Source organism: Corvus moneduloides, chromosome 2, assembly GCF_009650955.1.
Source record: "Corvus moneduloides isolate bCorMon1 chromosome 2, bCorMon1.pri, whole genome shotgun sequence".
NCBI classification, from domain to species: domain Eukaryota; kingdom Metazoa; phylum Chordata; class Aves; order Passeriformes; family Corvidae; genus Corvus; species Corvus moneduloides.
The window spans coordinates 34,542,269-34,559,652 of NC_045477.1; the positions used below are offsets into that span (position 1 = coordinate 34,542,269).

A 17,384-nucleotide genomic window follows, 5' to 3' on the forward strand; every position below is an offset into this window, starting at 1 on the left:
AAAAGAGTTACACATATGGTTCCTAGTCAAGCATGAAACCTTTTAAAAAAATGTTTCACTTAGGAGAATGTAATGAATTAGAAATAAGAAAACAAGCCAGATAGTTTGTTTGTTGCTGTAAGGAGATATATTACATATTCCTGCAGCTACTCCAGATGAGAACCCCATCACTGTCAGCAGGTCTTGTCAGGGCACTGATTTCCTTCTTTATCTTTGTGTTCTGTTGCCGAGAGCTGCAGAGCACCTTGAATGATTTCTGAAGTCACAGAGAGATTATGATAAGCATCATCTTGCAGATTTAGCCTATTAAGACCTTCACAGACTTCCATGAGAGTGCCTGTAGGATTAAACCCAGAAAGTTTTGCATGACAAAACACTGAGGTGAAAATCTTGTATAGAAGCCACCAGATACTTATGCAAATTCAGGCTGCCCTTTTGTGTGTGCATGCTCATCTGTATGTTTAAATGTAATTGAATTAAAGCACACATCTCAGCTACTTTATTTGTGGTTTTTTTTACCTTCCTCTTTAGCCTGCAGCTTCCAACAGATCAGAAGGACCTGGACAATGTCATGAACACAAGGAGAACACGACTTTTGAAAACTATGTGGTAGACGTGAAGACAAAGGTATTGTCCACTCTTTTTTTTGTGATGGAGAATGAAATCCTTGTTTAGTGAAGTTTTGCTGGAGGTGAAGGACATATTGAATTTGAGCTCCTGGATTATTTTTTTTCTGCTTAATGACTGCATGTACATTATCACATTTGAATGAGGCTTACAGCTGCCATTTATTGTTGTATGTTACTAGCTCTGGGTATTTTCTGCTGACCTAGGCAGGATTTAATTTTTGTTTTTATGTACAAATCTTGTTCATATTGGTGATGGTGCTACAGATTAGCTGATCTCAAGGTGGTTTCATTTCAGTCTATTTTAGAGGTACAAGTTGTTGCACAGTTAGTCAGTTTTATTCCAGGTGTTTTCAGTCTCTCAGTGTGTGTTGTAGTTTCTTTTTGGTCTGGAGTCAGTATGGAAGAATATGAATGTCAGCAAAGTGATGATTTTTGTATGGGCAGCCTAACGATACCGATCATAAAACTCTGCTGAATAGCGTTACTTTATGGCTGTGCTAAGGGGATGTGTTACACTTCCCTGTCTTGCTGCTTGCAACGGTGAAGTTACAAGTGTTTCATTATAGTATCTCCATTATTTTCATAGGTTCACAACTTGGCTGGAACAATTCCCTTGGGCTTAGATATTATTATGCACTCTTTCAGCCTTGGCATCATTTTGTGTTTTTTCTTTTTGAAGTGAAAGAAACTTATTAAATTTTCTTTTAAAGTAAACAAGCTGGAAACATGATGAAAAGAAAAGAGACATTAACTGAGCTGGTGTGCTTGTATGGTGCCTTGTAGACTTCAGCAAAAGTTGTTCCTAACAGTGGAAACTTGCGGATTATTCCTCTTGTCTAAGACTTTTCCATGGGCTTTGTTTCCATTTCTAGATTAATTTCTCTGCTCATTAAATTTAAAAAATCTGAAGATCTAATTTTCTCACATGATTTTCTGAGTTTCTTGTGTTGTTGTGTTCCAGTTTCTCAATCAGAAAAGCTTTTGTACCATATGGGACCATAGTGGTACTTGATAGTTGAAATATGAGAACATATATACTCATTGGAATTTGTCTTTATATTTACGGATGATATTATTTATCCAAAGCAAGGGATTATCAAAAGTTTGAGATACGCCCTAAATACATTGTGTCCATGAGGATGTTGTGAAAATAATGGGATGTAGTTGATCTCATCCCCATTTCACAACATGATTTTTGTTATGAATGCCCAGCTGAACAATGCACTATCCTCCTACTTAAAGTCACTGCAAACCCCGGACTAAATGTTTCTCCATCAGCAATTCTATGTACTGCATTTTCATGCTGTTCGTGTACAAAGTGTACCTGAGAGGAAACTCTGAAAATTGGCAACACCATTGCCAAACTCGAAGACATTCAGAGCTGTGAGTGGTGTTTTCTTCAGTTCTCAGTACCATGGGATTGTAGATAGCAGATGTTTTGTTTTCATTTCCAGGAACTTGTGGTTTAGTGTGTCAGTTCACTTGAAAGCGTCATTTTGTCTGATTTCTTTTACAAGTGATCCTGCTTGGGTGCTAGTGGCTGCTGTGACAGTGACACATAGCTGTTTAAGAGTGGCTACATGTTTGAACATATGTGCCAGAGCTTTTCAGTTGCTGATGATCAATTGGTTGTTAGATTTACTTCCCCAGGCAGAATGCTCAAGAATGAAAATGAACTCTTCATTCACCATTGATCTTGAGAATTGAGAACCACTTCAGGACGTACCGCCCTTGAGTACCATGTGATTCTGTTGCAGAGCATTCCAGCCTGCATAAAGCCAGCAGAGCTTTATGAAGCACTTCTGTTTCATTCTGAGTAGGGCATTTGTGGAAACAAGAAAACAATTATGGCTTTGTATAGGAAATAATAGATGGGAAAAACATTATGCATGAGTTTTAAACTAACGAAGGTTGTGGGGCTTTCAAAAGGCTAGCTTGTCCAAGGATCTTCAGAGATGTAGAATGGGTCAAGGACCTCTTCCCCATACCTTGTGATGATGAAAGTGCATGTCCTACAACCCTATGAGTCATATTGTGTTCCCAGCTTGCCTTATTGCCTTCTCATAGGACCTCAAACTGGTGAGCTTGTGGCAATGTGACTGCTGGAGAGGTTGCACTGTCTCAGAAGTAGCTTTTTTTCTTCCTCTTCTGGGGCAGTTGCTTGGCTAAAGTGGTGCGAACTCCCACATACTACATAAAGGGGTGGTAAGGTGGGAATGTACTTGGGGTAAGAAGAGAGGGAATCCCCTCCACAACTGTGAAGCAGAAACTTTTTTCTGTGGCTGTTGAGCCCGAGGCCACTGTGGCCACCTGAGTGCACAGACCTTGTGGTGAAGGAGTGGAGCTTCCTGTCCACCTTTCCCTTCTCCCTGCGCCCATTTTACCATCCACCTTCAGGGCTTTGAGAGGCAAGGTCTGTGCTTCCCTACTAAAAAGAAAATTGTCCATTTCTTCTCACTGGAAAAGATAACAGCTGGAGAAATTGGTCAGGCCTCCAACACTGACTGTGCTAAATAGCAGTGAAATTTGCCATGCACGGGTGAAGGGAATGATTCCTGTTATAGCTTCTGTCTGAGACTCTCCTGGGCCTCAGGCCAGTTACAGAGCTGCTGCTCTTAGGGCTGCTGCAGTTAGGAGGGGAAGAATTGCTAATTTGGTGATCTTTAAATTAACATTAGGACTCCTGATTCAGCCTGGGAACTACATTAAAATTCTTAGTGACTAAGGTATACAGAACATGCTTTCTGAAATTTGTATTAACTTCTCTTTCTGGATGAAGAAGGATTTATTCTGACATTTCATCTGTAATACAGCTTTTAACTACATATCCAGGATCTACAAGATTAGTAGTTTTTCTCTCTCTCTTCTGTTTTAAATTTTTTTTTAGTGTAACACAAAGCAGCCCGCATAAAAAAACTGTCTCAGATTTTCCCTTGTAGCATATACTTACTCAGATCACTTGAATCCTGGTGTTAACTGGTAACCAGCTGGGATCCACAGGAACTGGGTTCAAGTGGTATAAGAGAGCTCTGGCTGTAAAGACTTAATTTGACAACTACATCAATTTCCCTCTCGGAAGACATAATCAGGGAAGTATTTATCTGGAGCTTGTTTGGATGCAATATAGAACCTGAAAAGAGGAAAGGAATTATAACCTGGGAATGTAATATCATCGACAAGTACTCCATAGTACACAATTTAAGATACATTAGGAGTAAATAAATCTTTCTCTATATTTGTAAGAGCTTGTGTGTGTTCATATGTTCTCTGTGTAGGTGCATAGAGCTCTAAATATTCACTGGCTAAATTTTTCAAGATGCTGACATTACTAATGCAATAGTAACAGTCTGTTTAGATGCCTCCTTTCTTAGTGTCCACTCCAAAAGTTGGAGACCTAGTGCTCCTGTCTTTCTTAATCTCTGCTCTTTGAATAAAAGAAAATAAACCAGTTTTGCTGTTAAATTTTTTTTCTAGCAATCTATTTTTCTTTACAGTTTTTACTCTATAATATTTGGGCTTCAAAAGAATTTAAGAAGTGTTTTAAGAAGGTGCATCATGAAAGCTTAAAAAAAATCAGAATATTTTCTAAAGATTTTAGCTTTTGCAGAAGCTTGCTTTTACAAATATTGAATTCAGCAGCATGTTGCAGGCTCTGGTTCTAAATATAGTGGCCTAATTAAACCCTATGCTTTGGTTATCCAGGTGGAAGTTCCTGGATACAGTGAAGACTTTAATGCTAGAAAGGAGCATTAAATTGTCCAGTGTAAACTGCATTAAAAGACCATCACATTTAACTCACTTACCTCATATTGTTGGTTTTTATATGACCTTAAAATGGATAGGTTGGTAAAATTAGAGGAGAAAGAAGCAGTCAACTGGGCAGATGGTTTTCACATGGTGATCCACAGAGCCACTGGTGTCACAGTGGGAAATAGTTGTTATTCTTCCTATATTAAGGCTTCCCAAGAGACAGAGCTCATCACAGAGGTTATTTTTTACCATCTAAATTGACTATGAGCAACTATAAACCACGTCTTTTCACCCCAGATGGCTGCTCCTCAATTTTTTTAGTTTTTGGGTCAAGCCTTTCTATAGTAGATTTCAGTCAGGATCATATGTACATATAATAAAAAGGCTGGAAGAACAGAGGGAAAAATAGAACTAAGCAGGAATATGACCTCCAGAAATTAGAGCAGAAGGAGGTGTTGCTAATAAAGGGCAAAGCAGTGCTAAGGATTTGCAAAACTTATTCTTGGGGAGAAAAAATGAATGGAAAAAGTATCTAGTTGGAGAAACAAAATTAAGCAGCTCAGCCTCTTTTTGGGGTGTGGGATGGGTTGTTAATGGAAATGAGGGACTGTTTGAAGAAACACTGGAGACCCACTGATGGTCATCTGCTGCCAGTTATTGATAGGTGTGTGTTAAAAGCTATGACTGGGAGCCCTGGCAACCAAAACCAGCCTGAGGAAGTTTGAAGCTGGGGTCTGTGTCCCCAAAAGCATGGCTTCCTTCTGTGTGGGGCTATGAGAGATTATGCAGATAAAAAGTATGTGGCAGTATTTTAGGGAGCAAACTGCTCAATTATGTGTTAAGCTTGAGGAGCACATGTGCAAATCCTGCACTGTTAAATGCTCATTGTCATATTTAGTGGAAGGAGGTGACAGTCAAAAATTGGAGGAGCGCAGGAGGAAGCTTTTTGGTACACTGAGGGAGCTGTACGTTCATGTAAGCATCACCAAAGGGTTGAAACCCTCTGTTTTTCAAATAGACTGTAAATAGGATCATGAATTCACTGGGATCATCTCACAAGAGTAGAGTTGCAAGTAGAAGCATTTGCAGATCATTCACTTAGGGACCAATTTCAAAATACATCTCCATATGCCAGTTTCAAGTCTGAGATGAAATTTTACAGCCAAGTCATTAAGTAATTCTGTGTATGAAATATTTCACACCTTACTCGATTACAAGATCAGCTTGAATCTATCAATTAGAAGGGGACAAACTGTTGGGTGCTTTACACCCAAGTGTTAAAATATCTCCTGATTTTAGAGTTGACTGAATTCACTTTTACCCAATAATCCTTAGAACACAAGGGTGGCTTACATTAGACCATATTAATGGGTTAATTTATTCTTAAGGAGATATTAAATTGGGTCTTACTTCAAGGATGTTTGAAAGTTCCCTGTTTCATGTAATCTATAGTTTAATAAACTTGTCTGACTGTTTGGCTACCTAAACCTCAGTAGGGAGAAAACCTGCAAGTTCTAGCACAGCCTGTAAACACAAATCAAGTTTGTTTTGTGCACATGTGTTTGCTCCGAGTGAGTTAAAGCCTTAGACACAGTTCTAAGTGCTCTGGAGACTTTCTCTTTAAGATGTTGTATCCACCAAGACTTTAATAGTTGGGAGAGGGTTGATTGCTCTCTGACCACATATCTGATTCACTATGGATTTTGTAACTTTGGTAGCAGTGACCTCATTTTGGCAAAATAATATGTGTCATTTACTGAGCGCGTCTCATTGCTCCAACAATCACGGGAATATTGGGGTTATAACCTGAGTAATTTATGAAAGAGAGACGACTCTTAAATAATCTTTTATTTTCTTGGAAAGGCTTATTTTATTAAAAACGTATTTTAGCTCTGAGTGAGAAGGAGAGATCCTCAGCAAAGCACCCAGGGGAGATTTTGCTGTCCAGTGTGTTGAAAAGGTGAATTGCAGTGTATGGGTGTCTAGACATTTCCTCTTGTTGCTGTCAACAGTCCAGTTGGCTGTATTTTTTTTTTTCCCAGTGAATAGAAGCATTGATTTTCCTCTCTCTCTGGCCAGAGCTTTCATTTTACATATCTTTCCCCTTCTGAGTCTCTTTCTCCCTCCCTCTTTCTTCTCTCTCTCTCTTCCTCTATCTGGAAGAGAGGGAAGCCTGTAAGAGCTGACAGCAAGCTTTCTAACTCAGAATGATTCATGTAAAACACCTGAAAGGCAAGCTCTGCACCAGCATCACTGCAAGAAAGGTAGGGCTGTGAGGACTTAAACAGTCTGTAAAACTCCGAGCAAAATGTAGAGAACATGAGATAAATAGATTAAGTCTGTGGATCTGTCAATGATGCAAGAAAAGTTTGTGAGAGAATTGAAGGAGTGTTTGAGCTCTGTTGTTCAAGGTGCTTTCTTTTAGTTAAAAGTTTGATGTATTTTTCATAGGTGGGGGAAAAAAAAGGTTCCCCAGCACAGCTTTGAATAATGTATATAATGTAGGGGTTTTTTTTTCACGGGTGGTAAACTATAATTATATCACTGTTGTGCTTGACAGATCCACGTGCATGTGTAAGTATGCAAATCCCGGTTCTTTCCCCTGACTGATTATTTTCTGCTATAGCTAAAGTTCGCCTTATCCAGCTATTATTTATATTCACTTCCCTAAATCCGAATCTGACCCAGTAATTCTGAGCAATTGTAGCTGTGACGCACGAGTTCTCGCACACACCTTCATGTTTCAATCATGCACTTCCAGCAATGTGTGTTTGTAGAAATCATGCTCTTAATAAAACCCCTTACAACCCAAAGCAGTTGTTTTGGCAGAGAAGTGACAGCACTGTGATAGATGGGCCCGATAGTTGTGTGTTTTATGCTTGCTCTGAGTTAGTAGGGAAGAGGAGGGAGAGAGCGAGTGAAAGGGGGGAGGAAAAAAAAGACAGGGAAGGAGAGAGCGAGAGGGAGAGAGGGAGAGAGATTGAGAGAGAGAGAGAGAGAGAGAGGCTGAGAGAGAGAGACTTGGCAAGGGAAATCTTATGGGTATACTGAAACAGCAGATCAGAATTGTGAAACCAGAGCTAGGGCTGAAATGTGATGCTTTTGCTCTTTTGTGCTTGTTGTGGTTCTCATCTTCCCATTTAGAGGGCTGCACACCATTCAACAGCATATTTTGATCTCAGATTGAACAATGCAGCAATCAAGCCTGATAAGCCACCTGGAAGTTTTGCTTGAGACGATTTCTAGTGGGTTTACTGATCCCTGTGAGCATCATGACTGCCTTTAGCATTGTGGAGGAGGACTCGAGTTTCTTATGAGGGCCCCACTTGGAAAAGCCGGCTGTGCAGATTCAAGCCTCCGGTTCTGTTCATGCTATTCAAAAGCCTTTCCTCACCCTTGCTGATTTATTTTTATGATTTACATATACTCCTGTGGAGATTTACAGGATGGATTGTCTGTGCATTGTCACGACCAAGGTAGGACTGGAAACATTGCTGTTCTGTGTACATATTTCTCTGCTATTTTTCTGTTCCTGTAATTAAATATATTGAGCATGTCCTGTGTCAGGTTGCAAGATAAAGTGATGAATAAGCTTTGCTTCTATGAGCATTTTATTCTCTTTATCTGTAGATTATGCAGTTTGTTTCTATATCACTTCCTAAATGATATGTTTTTTACTTATTTTTTACTAGCAAAAGGAAAAGGATTTCATATTCTATCTAAGCTTATGCTTGTGTCTATTAATATCTCTAGCAACTAGAGCACTTTCAGAATACATGGCATACTGCACATATTTTCTCAGCTTATCAGTTTATTCTGTAAACTAAAGAATAATAAAGAAAGGGGGCATTATATGGGTCCTAGGATTTTAAGGAGGCCAATCAGATGTAGTTTAGATAGTCATGGTGTTTCTGATTGGAGAGATGCAAGTTTCTTGTGGCTTATTGTGGCTTTTTTGGGGAAAAAACATAGATTACTTTGCCTCTCTAGGCCTGAAAAATAAAAATGCCTAGGTCCCAATTCAGCACTCTTATAGTGATTTTAGATCTAACCAGACTGTTTGGAAACAGTCCTTCTAAATAATTCCTTCCAAATGTGAATATAGACAATTTCTTTTCCACAACAGTGGTGTCAGGCTAAGGACCTCAGGGTTAAGGACACTTCCCAACTTAAAGATCTAGTGTCTAGTGTAGGGATAAGCTGAATGATTCCTTGAGACATCCTCAAACTTAGCAAACTAACTTAATATTAAATGACAGGGCGATGATAAGGGAACTCCCTTTCTGTTGCTACAGGGCAGGGAGCTCAGCGCATGTTTGCAAATGCCTTTGCACGTGGTGGTGGTGGGGTTTATGAGGAGCAGTTAGCAGGGGATGTCCAGCTTTGGTGTTCAGCACAGTGCTCCCTGTTCTGCCTTACTTTGGTGAATTTCATCATTTCCACAGGACTTGCAAAATGCCTGAGTGGCCAGAACACCTGAATGCTGCACAAATGATAAGGCAAAGCAGGGGTTAGCACTGCTGTCATCACTGCTGTCATTTTTTGCGTCATAGCGATGCGGAATGGGGACACCCATCTGTAACACAGAGAAGGGCAGCAAGATACATCCTGGGCACCCATGGGCAGCAGAGGTGTGGTGGGTGGCCACTACAGAGAGCAGGGAGCGCAGTGGAAACAGATGCCAACTGTCATTCCCATCTTGCTGGTGGAGAAACCCATATGGGAAGAGAACAAGAGGTGAATGAGGCCACAGAGGAGGATAAATTGGAGGAGGCTGTGGCCTCATTCACCTCCTGTTCTTTCCAGGTCCTCCTGGCTCCTACAAGCCATGCTGGATCTGAGACTATATCCTCAACCAGCCTTGGAGCAGAGCAGGGTCACCTGTGGGTACCTGTTGATGCAATACCAGTGAAAAGCGCTCAGCAGTGGAGGTTTAGCCCTGCTGAACAAAGCTGGGATGCAGGATCACACTAAACATCCAATTTACACTTCCAAGTGTTGCTTTCCAGTTCAAAAGGTTGAAAAGAAGAGCTTTGATTAGCCCTACTTCTGCGTGTCTTGTGCAGTGGAGACCTGCAATTGCATCCATCCTTGGCCTAGAGAGTTTGGAGAGTTTGGGATGGAGATGTATAGGAATTGGATTTGGGACAGGGGAGTAAGTCAAGTTTTAGGATGGTATAATTGGAAAAGTACATGTCCCAGTACCTTTTTTTTTTATGTGTCAGGAAACATCATTTATTTATTTTACGAATTGGTGCTGAAAGTATTCCACTGAATATTTTCCCATGGCCTTCTGGGAAATAAAAAACATGGATTCACTGCCAGGTCACTACTGCTGCTGCCTTGAGCAGGGTTCCCAACTCCATCTACATACATTTTTCCTTTCAGCTTTTCTGTCTCTTGAATCCAACGCTGAGTGTCTGAAATGATCTGAAAGTCAAGCATGTGAGTGAGCCTCATATATTCAACTCCAGATATTCAGTCTTTGCTGCCAACGTTGGTGTTGGAATGAGACACAATGTGAATTGTACGTGGCTTGCTATTTGCATGCATGTGGGAACAACATAATATCATATGTAATTGAGCTGAATAATGGCAAAAGTCTAGTTTCAGAAGTCTTTCATATTGCAACGGCTTGAAACCAAAGAAGTTGCAGTTATTTGCTCATGTTACTTGGTGCCATATTTAAATAGCTGGACTAGTGTTGTATTGGTCCATAATCTGTTATTTATTTGCATTGGAGTAACTCTCCTTCCTCTAAACCACCAAAATTTTTTATCTGTTTATGCCAATATTAACCAGTATAATAGTAGCAGACCTTTTTCAGAACAATTATTATTAAAAAAAAAAAAATAATTCTGGTAAGCATGAATTCTATAGAGCAACAATGTGGTCATTTTTCACCTCAGATCTGTTAATTGTCCTTATTTGAATAGCCATTTTTCTCGTTTATGCAAATAATTGCCATGCTTTGTTTTGAAGAAGTGGATCTTGATGTCAGGGAGTAAATACATCAGGTTTATTTTTCAGATCTTAAGTAATAAAAAGGGAGCAAAGGATAAATGCTTTTTAAACTGCAAAAGATGAAGACTGTTCAAGGAGTTGACATTTTTAACACTTGATCGTTAAATTTAGTCTGGAATTTTTGGTATTTTCACAGTATAGAAAAAGACATAAATGTTGTGGTGGAGTGAATGTGCCCTTGTAGCTTATGTTCAATGGATCTACAGATCCTGCTTTGAACTCTGCGTGGTAAAAGATGGCATCTAATAAAATTAATTTCTGATATACCTTGCCAAATCTTAAATCCTATTGATGTTTTTTCAGCCAAAGTGTAAAGTATGTTTAAGATAGATTTAAGATATGAATTTGTACAAATTCTTCCTCTTCTTTTTATTTCCTTCATTTTTCCATCCATTTCTGAACACAGGACTGCAGAAATGCTGAATCAGTCAAGGACAGCTTCTTATGGTTGTCCCGGTTTATTTTAATTGATCATGTTCCCAGCATAGCATCTTTCTTTTACTGTCACATAAAGCAAGTTAATTTGTGGCATTATTTTATCATTAGGAAGAATTCGGTATAAATTAAAGCTTAGGTTGAGCCTCCATCCCAGTGGGAGCACCAGGAGTTTTTGAAAAGGAAGAACATTCCCACTGTGCATCCCAACAGTCAAAGGCAACATGCTGTCCTCTCCTCTAGGTACCAGCTCTCATTCCATCCTTCTGCCTTTTACAGACTTAAGAATACAACGGGAGCTGCCACTGGTGAAAAAGAACATAAATAGCTCTATGTTGCTCACTGTAACAGGGGCTGCTCCCCTGCAACCCCCAGTTCTTGGTGTTAGGTTGCCTAGGAAAGATGATCAACTTTCACTGGAAAAAAAACCCAAAAGCTAGGCCCTAGTTGCTAGAAAGGAGAGCTCAGAGGTGGCAGCTCTGCAAACTTAAAACCCAGAAGGCCAATGCCAGGGCTAGCTAAAGACCTTCTCTCAGGATAGAGATTTTAAAACTTCCTGGGCACTCTAGGCTAGTGTTTTAGTATCCTTAACATCAGTAATGTCCCTAAGAACTATCAATGTCGGTTGCCACTTGTTTTGTTTGGGAGTTGTATTTTGAGGTTTGCTTAAGAGCTAAGATTTCATCACCTGAATGCTTATGTGTTTTGAGATTACACAAAGAAGAGGCACCACTTAAATAATCCAAATTTATTCAAGAATACTAAGCCACTTGCTTTTTGTGCCTGACTCCTAAGTTCTCAGCACTGCTGAGCACTGGCAGCAGCAGGGTTCCTGTGTCCCAGAACTGTCCCCTCCAGCCTGTAAACCAGGGAACTGGCCTTTAGAACCAGAGAGAACACTCAGCTTGAACTTGGCTTTTTAGCTACAAAAATAAATTTCTGTCATCAAAATATTGAAAATTCTGCACCATTTACTCCATTTTAGAGATTCTTGTTGTTAGCTTCCAATTAAGTAGAGATTTACACCAGATCAGTCACTACACAGGTCCTACATTTAATTTGTGTCACTGACCCCCGTGGAGCAATAAATTGAAAATGTGATTGTTCACATGACTGGAAAACTAGAAAAAAAATTTGGGGTTTGGGTTTTTTGTAGAGTTAATAAAAGGCTCAGTTCATTCCACCAGTGAAGGAGTTCGGCATTTTGTTTTTATTTTTGTAGGGTTTTTTTATATTCTGTACTAGTCTAGTTTGGAAAATTAACAATCTCTCTTCTTTCATGCCTGTCCATCCAGCACCTTCTCTAAGAATTTAATTCACATGTTTAAAAGAATGAAATAAAGATGGAAGGAAAACTCCCTATTTTGTATTGGTACTGGGGAGAAAAGCAGTAAGCTTGTTTATGTTGTTAACCCATCCTAAAGTTGCATGCGTACAATTCTGAATGACAAGGTTGCCAGGAGCCAGCAACATCTGTCTATCCTATTTTCTTCTGCTCATCCAGCCATACATGTGGAACAGGGCACACCACTGTGTGCACTTTAGGCAAAATTCTGAACAGATGTGTGATCAGAACTCACAATATGCATGATGGTCATGGAAAATAGAAAGTTACAGTGGTCAGTGATAGGACAAACATCTGGCTTATACCCTGGGTGTGGTATCACTTTTCTGTAGGTCTCTCCCACTCCACACACTCATCACCCCACTTTGTAGCATGAAGTTAAGAGTAAAGCAGAGGAGAGCTATAAAACTTGTCTGGCTAGTTCATTTTGAAATTACACTAGGTATTTCATTATAAATCCCTGTTGATAGTGTGCTGTATTAGGGAAATGCAGGAGCCGGTCTTGTGTCCCAGTACACAAGACTGTGGATTTTCCACAGTGAGAAGGAAAACATCATTCAGCCTTTAGCCCACAAAGCCGACTCCCCAAACCAACTCAGTTGATTTGGAGGGTTTTTTTAGAACATGGCTGAAAAATGGAAAAGTGTGGATATGGCACCACTGGAGTGTTCCAGCCTCTCTAATTTAGAGTGGCAGCAAAAGCAGTTCTAAGATGCTCTGAGAAGGGCAGAATGGTACATGAGATCAGCTCATCTGCTGGAGGTGAAGAGCAGGGCCACACACTGTGTGCCAGCTGCTGGTCCCACTTTGCAGATGAATCCACTAGATGAATTCAGTTGAATTATTGATTATTGGCCCTGATACTAATGCAAATAGCTAATAGTTAGAATATTTATTTATGCTGAGGTGACTTTGTCATAGGCCTGTTGTCCCATCCCTTCTCCCCTGTTCGATTATGTTAATCTGAAAAAAACCTCAATATAGAGATTTAAAAAGGCACATACTTAGAGAATGAGGTTCAATTTGTTTTGTGGGACTTCCTACAAGATAAGATGTATGTGTCTGAGAGGCTGTAGAGTCAGTCCCAAAATTAGGAAATTATAAAGCTCGATACAGATACTGAAGTTAAGCAGTGCCTCAGGTGTTACCAACTAGTATAATCTTACCAAAACTAACAGAGCTGTAGAGAGCTATACTGCATGAGGATTTGATTTAAATTTAGCTAGATATGAAACAAACAAAAAAACCCCACATTTTTGTGTGCCTGCATATTGTTAATAGATCTGGGCAACATTTGTTGATTTTTCTTTCCAAGACTCCAGGCTTTGAAACATTGCAGTTTGGAATCATAAACTGGGTAGCTAAGGTTTTTTTGTGCTGAATTTCCTGGCTATAACAAACTGAAAACAAAGGAAACATAATGATTTTCCCCCCAGAGGTTCACATTTAGCAAAAATCAAGATCTTTTTCTATAATCATTATTAGGTGCTGATGAGCACTTCAAACTGTGGTGTTTTCCTGCCAGACCCTAAAAGTGTAATAGTGCTGAATCCATAAAATTTACATGTAATTTAGTAAAGTCTATTCTGAAGTGGTACTTTAGGACAGCTTTGATGACTGTGGGTTGGCTGCTGGCTAAACTGCATGGGCTTAGAAGAGTAGGAAGATCCTTTTCATTGATTACCATTTATCTTAGCTGGAGAACATACTCAGGGATGTTTGGCAGATGGGGAGTGTATCTGAGGATTTATTTCAAATCTTTATTTACCAATGTTAGATTCTGGAACAACTATTGTGAGCCTCTAGCATTTGGATTTTAGACACTATGAATGTAAACTGATGAGACACATGTTGTCTTTTCTAGAAAAATAAAATAATTTGGGGGGGGGGAGGGAATCTCCAGAAAATTACACAGAACAAACCAATGTGCACTGCATATGTAATGTCTGGTAATTATATCTTGTCAAAAGCTCAACTTTTTTCTCCTTTATTCTTTAGAAATGTGATAATAGTGCCTTTTCCCTTGTAGTTAATTATAAATTTCAGGAAGAATTAAGACTGTTAAATTCTTCTTCCCCTCTTCCCCCTCCCTTGGTCTCTATGGCAGCAGCAGGAATGAAAGTGAATTACTTTGATCTCCATTTCTGGGTGACATTTCGTTTCTTCCAAGCACTGACCTTGTTTCGTGCAACTGAAATTTTCAATAGATTTCATTAGATTATAATTTGGTGATTTTAGAGAGATGTCTTTATTGAGACTGGTTATGAGCTATGAAAGGAGAAGCATGATTTTTTTTCCATAAATCTATGAAGAGCTCTATAAACTGAGAGCAGGAAATGTTCAATTAACAGCTCAGGCAGATATGGCTGGGGCTTGATACTGTACAGCAGTGGGGAGCTGCAGAGGTGAGGCAAGGTGGAAGACACTGAGCAAGAGAAAGGAAACAACAGAGCTTGATGCTACCTCAATTAATAATAGTGCTGCTTAATGATAGCAGAGCTATGCACCCTTAGCAGGTCCTTTCCCTGATATTTGGAGGACCTGAGTGGAGGTGGGAAGATAATTTCCCGGTGCCAAGGTGAGCTTCATTTTTATGCATTTCACGTTGCTGGAAAAGCAGAAAAGATCTGTCTTGTGGCTCTAATTCTCAACATAAACATGTATTTCTTTTCTGTGTTAATCTGCTTGATACTGCTGTGCAAATTTCCTTCTGTATCCATTCACCTGATGCAAGACTTCTGGAAAATGAGAAGATATGTGCAGTCAAGGAGAACAGAATGGTTATTTATGGGTGAATCATTAGACCAGGGGTATGGCCTGGTATATTATTATATTTTGCTCAGTCTGAGACCTCCAGTTGAGATCTACAATTTTCATTACTTCAGAGAAGATAATTTTCAAGGATGCGTAGGAGTAGCTGAGAATGTTCCACAGGGATTGACTTCAACCAATGCTTTGCTACTGGAGACGTCACTCAAGGACTTGTAGACAATTTCTTGTATTTGTATTCCTGGCCATTTCAGTGGATACACATGTAATCTAACCTGTGACTTCTTTTGACTCTGATCAGCAATACCTTCTCTGAGAAAGAATATTAAGTTAGATCTTAGAGAGTACTGCAGTTCAATGAGCACTGAACCTTTATATTCCTAAATATCCTCTCTGGATTTTGTTCCATTTTCCTGTAGAGCTAAGATCTGTCTCTGAATGTGTCTCCAGACACAATTACATTAAGTAATATTTGGCCATCTGAATTAGGTATTGATATTGATCTTTTTTGTATATAAAATCTCTCCCTGCCTATGAGAAAGTGGCAATAAGCTATAGGTGCTTACTCCTAAAGTCATTCAACACAAAAGAGGAATTCTTCCTTGAAATCTTACCCAGAGCTTGCTGAGGTACAACTGCATCTCTGTCACCTGAAACCTCTCTTGTGCAGTGCTACAAAGCTCTCACCTTCCAGTTCAGTATTCAACATGCAGTTGTTTCCCTCTGAAATATTGCAGTGGGCACTGATGCACTCTGCATTGTGTTAATGCATTTCCAAATACATTATACTGATGTTTGTAAATATTGCTGGTAGCAGTCAGTTGTTTTAACACCTGACTGAGAAAAGCATGTAAGAAAGAAGCTTGCTTAAGGGTTGCTTGCTAGGAAGGCAGGTGTTGTGCACGGACTCTGAAGGCCTCCAGCCTTGTTTTTTGTTTCCTGAGACTGGTGCCTTTCTGTTTCCTGGTTACCCATGGGGTCTGCATTTCTGGAGGTTTGATAAACCTATAGGTTTGGGAATTACATGTATCAGTGCCTCCAGAGAAGAAACTGCACTGTGTCTAGCTGAATGTGGGGGTAGCATCTCTATCTGACTTTGCTCAATGCTTCATTGCTTCCTGACTGTATCATTGCTATGCAATTTATCAAGCATTTGAAGCATCAACCCAGAAAAAAAGCTATGAATGATGATGAATTCAGCAAAGAGAATGGAATTATTCTTTTGTGTCCCAACGTCTCTTTATACAAAAATTACACAAGCTGAAGATCTTATTGTGTATTTTGAAGGCTTTGATTTCATTAAGCTTTGATAAAGTCTCTGCCTGGATGGCTGTGTCTGTCACTGCATTGGAGCTGTCTCAAGGGTGAAGCTTAGTGCAGGAGGCCGAGTATCCTCAAAGAAAGGGGGTAAAGCAAGACTGTGGAAGTCACTCATTCATAAGCTACAGAGAAAAAGGCCCTCTCTTTCCATTTAAGATGCAGAAAAATTTTATTGGGACACATTCTCCCAAACAGCAGGATGAGGTGTATTTGCATACCACTATTAGCAAACATGAAAAACAAACTAGAGGTGCTTCTGTCCTCCCTTGAAGGCTGTCTGAAGAAAGACAATTTTAAATGATAGATTTTCATAACTTTTGAGATTTTTAGCTTTTCAGTGTAGTGGTGGACCAAGGTCTATAGTTTTTTTTGCTTACCAAACTTGTAAGCTGAGGAAAATGTTAGCAGTAATAATCAAATGGAATTAATTCCTTCTACAGCCTGTTAATATCTGCCAATGTATTTATTCCTATGCTTATTTGTATTGCTTATGCCTGCAGAATACTTTATGTAGTGTTAACTTTTTGGCTATTTTTTTTAATTGCCTTTCTCTAGATATGACATGTTGGAGCTTTTTGCTATTAAAAACAACCTGAGCACTTAGGAAGGAAAGTGTTACCAGCAGCTGATATACAACCTTACATCTAAGACCTGTTTCAACTAGGTGAGGGTCTAAGAGAGGAAAGGTATGAAAAGCATTGGTTTTTACACAATACAAAAAGAAGTGATTATTCAAATAAGAAATCAGTGGTAATTTTCAAAAATAATCCAACTCCAAGTCCCCAAAAAGCTGCAGAAGAAAAGTGTTCAGTCCTGGCCCTTGAACTATATGCATTTCTCAGACAGTACCAGTGCAACGTCATGTTACCAGCACAGTAATTCAAATATCCAGCTGTGCAAGGCCAAACACTGCAGGTCACCCTACATCCCAGAGGAACAACCAGACCAGCTCTTGCCCTGAAAATCTGGGAACTCTGTAGAACTCCTGCCTCTGAGCAATTCCCAGTTACTGCTGTCTCTTTGACCTCTGAATATGCACAAGTGCCAGGAGATTCTGGGCCTTGGGACAATTTAGGTATGAATCTCAAATACAAGAGTACTTGAAGAGAATT

At 39.6% G+C, this 17,384-nt stretch overlaps 1 protein-coding gene across 16 annotated transcripts in view; it reads left to right on the forward strand.

Annotated features, from left to right (window-relative positions):
• Nucleotides 1-17,384, forward strand: part of DLG2 (discs large MAGUK scaffold protein 2) — a 1,001,432-nt gene that overhangs the window by 149,006 nt on the left and 835,042 nt on the right. For 13 of the 16 annotated variants that reach the window (XM_032099063.1, XM_032099062.1, XM_032099064.1 and 10 more), the window contains one exon: nt 532-627. In XM_032099063.1, coding sequence (XP_031954954.1) covers nt 532-627 — 96 coding nt within the window. Of the gene's footprint in view, nt 1-531; nt 628-7,375; nt 7,856-17,384 lie in introns of those variants that run through there. The other 3 variants (XM_032099082.1, XM_032099085.1, XM_032099077.1) reach the window with 2 other exon arrangements.